General features: G+C 44.8%; 1 protein-coding gene and 1 long non-coding RNA gene across 2 annotated transcripts; both read right to left on the bottom strand.

The window, feature by feature from the left end:
* Positions 1-850: 850 nt before the first annotated feature.
* Positions 851-4,892, bottom strand: LOC120840319 (zinc finger protein 239-like). Its single transcript, XM_040210789.1, has 3 exons — positions 4,874-4,892; positions 4,194-4,364; positions 851-1,575 (listed from the first exon to the last, which is right to left on the bottom strand). The coding sequence occupies exons 1-3, from the start codon at positions 4,890-4,892 to the stop codon at positions 851-853; spliced, it is 915 nt and encodes a 304-aa protein (XP_040066723.1).
* A 3,512-nt stretch (positions 4,893-8,404) lies between these two features.
* On the bottom strand, positions 8,405-9,854 carry LOC115308568. The gene is made up of 3 exons (XR_005715513.1): positions 9,834-9,854; positions 9,063-9,097; positions 8,405-8,465 (listed from the first exon to the last, which is right to left on the bottom strand). It is a non-coding gene; the product is annotated as an uncharacterized LOC115308568 (long non-coding RNA).
* Positions 9,855-10,070: the final 216 nt, after the last annotated feature.

Here is a 10,070-nt window from a genome sequence, read left to right as displayed (position 1 = left end):
TCCCTGTAATGCCGAATTGGAGGGCAGCTTTTGAGGAGGAGGAGGGAAGGGTACTGAGGGCCACGTGTTCTCGAAAGGGGGGGGGGTCACGTGACCCCCCCCCCCCCCCCGAGGTCACGTGACCAAAATTTCACCGCTAGATGTAGCGTTGAAAATTTTCCGCTAGATTCAGCGGGGAAATGTTTTCCGCTAGATTTAGCGGGGAAATTTTCCCGCTGGATTTAGCGGGGAAATTTTTTCGCTAAACAGCGGGGAAATTTGTTCCGCTAGATTTAGCGGGTAAATTTTTTCCGCTAGATTTAGCGGGGAAATTTTTTCCGCTAGATTTAGCGGGGAAATTTTTCCGCTACTTTTAGCGGGGAAATTGTTTCCGCTAGATTTAGCGGGGCAAATTTTCCGCTAGATCTAGCGGGAAATTTTTCCGCTGAATTTAGCGGGGAAATTGTTCCGCTAGATTTAGCAGGGAAATTTTTCCGCTAGATTTAGCGGGGAAAATTTTCCGTTAAATTTAGCGGTGAAATTTTTCCGCTAGATTTAGCGGGGAAATTTTCCCGCCAGATTTAGCGGGGAAATTTACCCATAATGCACCGCGCGGTTACGCCGACGGCGACGCCGACGCCGCTCAAGCCGGAAACGGGCACCTAAGAGCTGCGCTCTAAAAAGACCTCTGGTCGCTTCGTCTAAGGGAAATTCACATTTTTTATCTGTGTTTGCAAAATAAATAACAGGCTGAAACATTTTGAACTATGCAAAACACACACTGCTCGCAAGTAGAACCGCTGCAGGTCTATCGCCAAGCCAAATGAACAGACGTCGGTGCTAGAGTATTCCGTTTAAATTCCTTCCACAACTACAATGCACGCTGCTGTTTCGATAACTTGCGATGTATCTTCCGATGAGCGTGTAAATTGTTATGAGCCGCGAACGCTCTACTGCAGGTCTCGCACTTGAACGGCTCCTCTCCGGTGTGAGTCCTCTTATGATTCGCCAAGCGAGTTTTCTGAGTGAACGCCCTGCTGCACGTGTTGCACCTGTACGGCTTCTCTCCGGTGTGAATCTTCTCATGAACCACCAAGTTGCGTTTCTGATTAAACGCCCTGCTACACGTGTTGCACTTGAACGGCTTCTCTCCCGTGTGAGTCCTCTCATGATTCGCCAAATCGGTTTTCTGAGTGAACGCTCTGCAGCACGTGTTGCACTTGAACGGCTTCTCTCCGGTGTGAATCTTCTCATGAACCGCCAAGTTGGGTCTCTGAGCAAAGGCCCTGCTGCACGTGTTGCACTTGAACGGCTTCTCTCCGGTGTGAGTTCTAACGTGAGCCATCAAGTTAGCCTTACGCGCGAACGTTTTCTCGCAAACATCGCAACTGAAGGGCCTCTCTCCAGTGTGAGTCCTCTCGTGGATGGCGATACCCGCTGCAGAAGGACATGAGTAAGGACAGAAGCGGCACCGGTGCTTGTCCCGGTTTCGGTGCGTCTGCTGCTTTTGTGGGTTGGTGGGGGGAGAGGTGTCACCCCTGCGGCTGTCCTGGTCGAAGGTATCCACTTTGTCGCCTGAGTATGCTTCGATCAGGTCTGTTGGGATAACAGGACAAAGCAAGAAATGTCGGCGCTGTTTTTGTTGTTCTGAACATGGGAATTTTGAGTACCTAGATGAACATGGTCCAGAATACCTACATCATGCCGGTGCAGCCTAGAGCAGGTATTCATTCATTTGAGATGTTAAAAAGGTTCAATCGTAATGCTTGTAAAGGTCTATAGGCAATCTTTTAAGATTCCACTCTGGCAGCCCCATGCTGCGGCAGCTGTGGTGGCTTGTGCGTTCTCCTAACCAAGTGCGGAAGGAAAGTCAAGCCGCCGCGGCTGCTGCTGCACCGTGTTGGCGGTAACGTGTTACAAGTAACGTGGTTACCGGTAGCGCCTTTTTTCTTTCAGTAACGTAGTGACGTATTCATTAGTTTTCTACATCTACAAATTTTCTAAATTTTTCCAATCCTTTCCCCACGAAAAAATTTCCGCTTTAGAAAAACCCCAACCAGCGCCTGTCATGTTAAAGTCGAAACACGCTGTCGCCAAAAGAAAACAAAAGTGCTGTTACCGTCAATTTATAAATAAAAAGTAACGCAAAAGTAACGTGCGTTACGTTCTGTCGGCGACAGTATCGCGTTCCTTTATTTCGCAAGTAACGTAGTTCTTTACTTGTTTACGGTAACGGCTACAACACTGCGGCTGCTTACCGCTGCCAGTACGAAGCGCCGGGTGATAGCGTGTTGACATTCATAATGATCGCGACTGTGTTTAAAGTGACGCTGGAAGGGTCATTCACACACCCACAGATTATTAGGTTACACAAAATAGCATTCAATAAGCTCGTGCAACAGGGATGGGCAAAATACATGCAAATATGTATCGAAATACAAATACAAAATACTTCGTTAAAAATTTATTTAATTACAATTCTAATTACATTTCCAAAAAAGCATTTAAGAACAAGATACAAATACAGTCAAATGTATTTGGTCTCCTCCAAATACTTTTTCAAATACATTCCTCGAAATTTGCGTCAGCGACTTCAGGGCACCTGCAACGGGTTTCTGGTTATCTCATTTTAATTTTGCATCGCACACTCGGGAGTTAGTGTGCGAGTCTGTAGTAACGTAATAGAAATATAATCACAAAAAATGTAATAAGCTTGGACGTACTAGGTTAAAAATGTACAGAGCTTCAAGCAGAATTTTTTGTCGATTACATTTTGGTATAGACCAACAAAGAGCAGAGACGACCAAGATGCCCAGCACTAGCTAGAGAATTTTTTATTGCTGCAACTCGCACCAGTTACGAAAATCTGGACGACCCGCGCATTTAGAATGTTCCAGGCAAAAATATGGATGGAAATCAGGCTGGAAAGCATCACACGTTGTCACGGGCACTTATTTAGCCAGTCTGCCTGTGAACGTCGATTTCGTCACTATTCTTGCCCTGGACTAGCACCGTAATCACAAAGTCACTAAACGCTTGTGCTTGATTGAGTGACACTGCATTTGGCGCAGAACGTAGTTTTCTTCCTGCTCTGGACACTGACAATACATTTGAGGGATGTATTTTCGCCCACAAAATTGTATTTAATTACAATTGTATTTGAAATACCCACGTTTTAATATTTAAATACACACTTCAAATACACTACCCAATTTGTAATTAAATACAAATGCAAAATACACAAAGTATTCAAAATACGTGTTTCAAATACTTGTATTTGAAATACTGCCCATCCCTGTCATGGAATAATCGTTGTGCACCTTAGAAACTTGAAAAATCGCTAAGGTACACAGTAATTATTTTACGAGTGATTTGAAACAGCAAAAAACGCGGTTCTATATCGACAGTGATGTGGACATTTGCCAGCCTAGAGCTAAACTTCTAAAGCAGGGGTGGCCAGGCTGACCCGGCCTAAGAGCCGCAAACGAAAACCCCCAAACTTCCAAGAGCCGCAGGGGGGGAGGGGGGGAGGGGGGGAGGGGGGAGGGGGGGGGGGGGGGAGGCAGGCAAACTTTTGTCCAGTGCAGTAAACGAAACTCGAGCTACTTTCAATCCTTTCAATCTATACGAGTCAAAAGCAGTCCGACTGTACGTAAGGTAGCAGTAGCACAAGGCTACCAAACTGCAACCTGTCTTTCGATTTAAAACGCGGTCCATTTCACTTTTTATGGGGGGGGGGGGGGGGGGGGGGGTGGAGCCGCGAGCCGCACTTTAACACGCGAAGAGCCGCAGCTTGGCCACCCCTGTTCTAAAGCTTCAGTCATTTGGAACAGCCAAACATATTTTGGGCTATTTCATGCGTCGAAAATTATTTATAGCATTTCTGAAAGCTACTCGATCAACCGGAACTGAAGGAAAAAATACAATTTTGTAATATAAATAAACAACTCGGCATGGTACATTTCTCTGATATCAAATACTATGTATGCGGTATATTTTTTCGGTTTGGTGCATGCCGCTAATTAAAACTTAATGAAGTTTCCACGTGGAGAAAACTTTGTGTACCACATCAGACTCCTTACGTTTTCCACCTTCTAAAAAACCGAGCCTACAAAAAGGTTTTCTATCCGTGTGGGACCGTTCATGAATCTGTGAGGGTGTGCTAAGAGGGTACGAGGCTGTATGACTGTTTTCCCGTGTGCTTCTTCTCATACTTGGTGTTGTTAGTTCCGTGGGCACCATAAGATTGGCGGCAGAAGTCGCACCGCCGTCCGTCCTCCCCTCCTGGTCCATCTTCAATGGTTGCCTCTGCAATTCGGCTCCTTGGAAGGAGAGCTCCGCCCCCTTGTCCTCGTAGTCCGTTCTCTGCCATTCGGAGTCGGATGCTGCGTGGGCAAGTTCTGTTAGGAGTGAAGATCAAATATTGTTTTGTTCATTTTTTTATACTATACCAATACAGAAGCTCAATCACAACGAAACTTAAGGAACAAGCAAACATAAACACATCATGCTGATGAAGTAGAGAAATTCAGGGGTTTACATTGATATGGCGGTGTAATTCAAAAAGTAAAATAATAATATCACGATCAAACACCCGCACCATAACTTGATACTGAATACACCGAAAACGTCGACTGTAAAAATGCACGTGAATCAAACATAAAAGTGATCCTTCTCTATTAATACGTGCTTCAAAGGTTTTACTTCACCTTTAAACATACGGTAAAAGATTACTTCGATACAGATCTACATAAATCATGAAAGACACAGCTGGGTACGATCAAAGAGCGCGGTTTAGTTACAACGCTCCTGCTCTGTAGTGCTGAAAAAAGGCAGGCATGCCACAAAACCAACAACTGCACGGTATATCGCCGCCACAGGTTTTGAGAATTACACGTGAAATATATGGGCATGGTGTGTCGGCGAACAAAGGTAGGGACGGGAATGGAAATGTTGCATGTAGTTGGCTGAGCTGTGGCCATTCCCTATTTGATCCGACTAGTAGGTCCCATTTATCTGGGGAAAAACGTAGCCCAAGGTTCTGGCACTGCCATAGGTTGGTCTGGCTGGTGGCTGGCACTCTTTCCCAGGCAGCGAAGGATCGCTCACGCTTGCTTTAAGAGGATTTCCGGATAGTTCGGCCTGCAAAGTTTAGAAGGATGAGGGTTAATAAACAGTCGCCAACACAAAGCTACTTTACCTGCCCTCAAATATCATCACATTGGATGAGTGCAACTAAAACTGAAGGATACCAGTGCCTGGAATTCGTCCAGTTGGTTATTCATTACTTGATTAAACTGCAAAGTAAATGATTATGAATTACGATGCAGAGACGAGAAAAAAGAAGGCAACAAATGGGGAAACGCGCATTTGCAGTTCAGTTTAATCAAGTAAAAAACTGAAGGCCAGTTTCGAGATTAAACAGGGCATGGATAATGACACCATTTGTCAGTAGGAGGGTATCTGCGAGAAATTTCAATCTGAAGGACGCGAAAAAAATAAGTCCCATGTGACTACACCATTTCCAAGTGTGAATGTTTTGGCCGAATGACACTGACCATTTCTATTTCCACGAGAGATGTTTCATTATATATGCAGCGTCAAACCGCTAGCGAGGAGGAAAATGTTTGCCGGTTCCGTCTGTGCCGCATACACGCGACTAATGCCACCATTTATAAAATTATATGCAGTGTAGATCAATCATTCAGGCTCGCATTTTGTCAACAACTAACATAAGCGGGGCCCACTTAAGGAGAACGAGTTTTAGCTGAGATACTTGGTTCACGTTCACGAGTTCCCCATAGAACCCCATTGGGAAAAAGCCTTTTAGATCATCCTGAAGTTGAATATAAAACGCTATAATGTGGTTGAGGGATCTTCATTATAAATTGATCACCATTCAACACGATTACAAAAGTTTACAGTCCTTATTGCTACGCAAATGTTTGTTTTCTCCTTTTTATTTCTTCCAACTCAAGACAAGCTCGAGTGGCTTTCTCCTCTTGATCTTAAGAGAAGGTGAAACGCTTCTTCCGAAAAATGAGATAGAGGTTGATTTCTGCGTTGTTTGATCCCGTAATTCTGAAGATTTGGTTCGTTTTCTCCGAAGATGTAACTAAACGCGAGAACACGCGAAAAACGTCCGACCAGTCGTTACGTCATAAAAGGATCTTTCGGCCGCCATGCGCGTGTCGCTCGTGAGCAATTGCAGGCTTGCCACTCCCCCGCACTGGCAGCAATCATGACGCCTTTTTTTTTTTTTTCCTTTTTAAAAATAGCAAGACTCGCGTGCATAACTTCGATAGGCACTGAAGATGCGCGAAAGCGGAGATTCCGGAAACAGCGTTTATGATGGCACGCTCCGGGAAGGAGGGGCTTCAGCGGTACTTTGAAAAGAGTTTATCTCCCAGGCGAAAATTTCTAACTGGTACCAGTTGGCACCTCAACTGGTTTCAACTGGGACTAACTGGTCCCAACTGGGAATCAACTGGGACCAATAGGAGTCCCACTCGGGACCAGCTGTGGGGCCAACTGGTTTGAACCATTCCCAGTTGGGAGTCAACTGGTTTGACTCCCAGTTCGGAATGGAGGGAACTGCGACCAGTTAGGAAAGCAAATGGTTGGAGCGATTCCCAGTCGGACTTCAAATGCCTTTCCCGTTCCCAGTTCACACGGGGCAACAATTTTGACAAGTTGGGGGTGTATTGACCTTGGCTAATGAAGAAAACTAAAAACACTTAAATTTTTAGATTTATGCAAATAGGGAAATGTTTAATTACTGGGTACATTTTTATATGTATGAAAATATAAAAATTTTAATTAACTAAATAATGTTTTAATTAGAATATATAATTAGTGACCAAATGTGTTTAACTAAATGAACATTTAGTGTATCATTAAAATATATAAACATTTATTTAAACACCTACAATATTTTTTTCTTTTAATAAATAAATTTATCTTTTGGCCAATCAGAGCTAGCCGGCCGCCGTGGCATGCGGGTGCGGAATAGTGGTACGCGCTGTCGACAGATGGCGCTGCCTATGCTGACGCCGGAGTCGGGCGGACGCGGTAGAGAAGGGTCGCCATCGCCCAAGTTGGCGTCGTTATGGAAATGTCAAAACTACAGCTGCACTTCTTTGGACCTAACTGTACACACACTATGGTGGCGGCGGTGAACTTCGAGGACGGAAAGATGCAGTTTAGCGATCGGAGGGCACGCAGGAAAGACCGGACGAAAGAAAACGCCGCGGAGAGCACAATGGCGAAAATGGCGAGAGGTCTACCTCGAAAATGTTCGGCTGTTGTGACAAAAAGATTGCAAGATGGGAGCGCTACCGCATTTTACCGTATCCTATCAGGACTTCACCTGCGCAACGCGGTATCACGGGTGAGCACCTTTCTTCACGCGATGCCCAGGAGTAAATATGGCAGTTGGGACCAGCTATATTCCCAGCTGCTTCCCAGCTGAGCTGGTTTATGGTGAAATTCCCAACCCAGTTGGAAATGCAGCTGGGCCCAGCTGGTAATTTTGACAAAAACCAGCTCTGCTGGTCCCAGCTGGGACCAGCTGGGACCAACTGCAGGTATTCCCAGCTGGGACCAACTGCAGGTATTCCCAGCTGGGACCAACTGCTGCTGGTCCCAGCCAGGACCAACTGCAGTTGGTCGCAGCTGGAAATGTGGCCAGAAGCCAGTTCAGCTAGTTTTAGCCATTGTTGGCAGCTCATCCGCCACCGTCAGTGACAGCTGCATGGTATGGACACAATGCATGGAAATGTAATTTTATTTCAAGGTTTATAGCCTTGTGGCGCTACAGCTTCTTCTTCAACCTCTCTTCGGAACGCCTTGCGTCTTGGCACTTCTCTCTTAGCAAGTTCCCTATGTCGCAGACTACTGCAGCTGCTGCTGCAGACTGTTTGTTCTGGTCTCCCCAGAAGGAAATTGCAGCTAGAAAGAAATGTGTAATTGTTAGCAGTATATATATGTTTTGAGGACTAACCCTACTCTGGGCAGCCTCATAGGCAAAAAGTAAAATGCCACGACTCGTAAATGAGTCAATCCAACCGAGGACGAGGTGTGCTTTTATGTGCACAAAATTTGTTCTGCCAAAAGCAGGAAATGCGACAGTCAATGCCACCGCCTTAAATAATCAGTGCCTTTGGCGTTTGGCTACAATATTGAACAACGAGATGAAACAGACACACAATATATACCCAAATTGAGATTTCAATTTCCCCACAGAGGATTGGCCTAAACCAGCTCACCCTGAACAACGTCGATCTTCTCAGGTGTTAGAGGAGGCTTTGCTGGCTCTCCGGCTGCTCGCTTCTGGGGACATGTTGTTCCAGTTACGCTCCTCGTAGCAAGTACGGCGTTCGTCCAAATCGCTTGAGCTGTTTCTTTACCAACAATTGTTGGCTTTTCCCCCGAAATATTTTTGCAGCCTGGCCACTGGAAATGACTATCCCCTTGGTCAGGTGAAACTAGAAAGTATAAAATATATTGTGAGCACAACATTTATATTATTACGTACAGTAGTTAAACATTGCTACAATAAAAGAGGAAAAGGAGCACGCTTTCTCCATATTTCTGGCCATCAATTAAAGGGCTATACTAATTTGGGAACGCATACATGTTCTTTCATTCCCTTCATTTGCATGTAGGGACTACCCAAGTGTCACTGTCAGGAAACAGATAAAGTTCTTTTATCTTCATTTTAAATTTGATTCTGTGATTTCACTAAATATATACTTGTCAATCGAATAAACAATTTTGGCATCCAATATTTAAGGAAACAATAAAATTAGCAGCATTGCATTATGCAGAGAACAAAAATAGATATAAAAATATACATTCACTTCTTGTATGTTTTGCACCCATTTTAGCAGAGGTACAAGAACAGTGTCTATACTCTTATTACGCTTGGCATTTAGGAGATAAACAGGGCTTATCCCCACAGCCAGCAATGTGCACATCAAAGATGTGTATGTCATCACAACAAAGGAGCAGGTTTAAGACCTTACTGCTCACTATGTTTGCACATGTAGCAATTACAGTTAAAAATAAGGGCAAGCTCTTACAGTTCCATCAGGAAGGTGTGTGAATGCCGGAGGAACTGAAAAAGAAAAATCATCCATACTAAAAATAAGGCACATCTTTTGGTGAGCAGGCAAAACGTGTTAAAGTGAACTACGATGCGATACTAGGACAGACAAGAGGGACACCAGAATGCAGAGCTGATTTCCGAATACTTTTAATAGCGGGACACTAACATATATGTAGCAAATAGACAAGTTCTATCTATTTGCTATAAAGTCCATACAATTGCTCGCGAAAACTGAAGCCGGTTGTACAAAATCAATTGTATGCCGGACAGCATTTGATATACTTAAGGGATGCTGGACTGAAATTTGCGTCTTCAGAAAACGAGCCAGGAGCGATAGGTGGGACACAACAAACACCATAACATCACTCACACAGCGATATCTCAAACAGATGAGCTATATTTTTTTTATAAGAAGGGCACGGTTGAACGAGGCTGACGAGGCTTTTTATCGCTGCGATTCTTATTCCCTCTCTTCGCTTCGCCATCTTGAGGAAGTGAACCGGAGCGAAGATGAGAGATAACGCGGCTTTTCAGACCATTTCTATACGCAAGGGTGGTTTTTTATCCCACATCAACCAGATACTTCCAACATCTCTGCCGGTGCCTTCATAAAATAGCAATTTCATAGACACATATGTAGTTTTTATGTAGTGGCATACAAGTTATGTTGATCTGTAGTGTCAATTAAGGTCACTTCAAACACGGAATGCTTTCCTAAGGTGCTCTTGGTAATTTATGCACTTACCGGGGGCAGGGCTCTTTGCAGCAACTGCTTCAGGTCCGACAGGACCCGCAGGTCTGGCAGGACCCGCAGGTCTGGCAGGACCCGCAGGTCTGGCAGGACCCGCAGGTCCTGCGCTCACTTGGCAAGCTCCAGGGGGGGGACCTTGTGACAGAACAGTGTCAGTATAAGTTGGTTGCTGCAAAGGGTTCATTTCAGCAGTTGATGCACTTACGCTGTGCAGAACTGTTCTTGGTAGCT

Source organism: Ixodes scapularis, unplaced genomic scaffold (assembly GCF_016920785.2).
Source record: "Ixodes scapularis isolate PalLabHiFi unplaced genomic scaffold, ASM1692078v2 PGA_scaffold13__105_contigs__length_92229423, whole genome shotgun sequence".
In the NCBI taxonomy this organism is placed as follows: domain Eukaryota; kingdom Metazoa; phylum Arthropoda; class Arachnida; order Ixodida; family Ixodidae; genus Ixodes; species Ixodes scapularis.
The sequence above is the reverse complement of the archived record's forward strand: the minus strand, read 5'-3'. Positions and strand labels throughout refer to the sequence as shown.

Coding starts and splice junctions, on each gene's coding strand:
- LOC120840319 (XM_040210789.1), bottom strand. Junction 1,576..4,193: donor CACGGAACTAACAACACCAA/GTATGAGAAGAA, acceptor TTATCCCAACAG/ACCTGATCGAAGCATACTCA.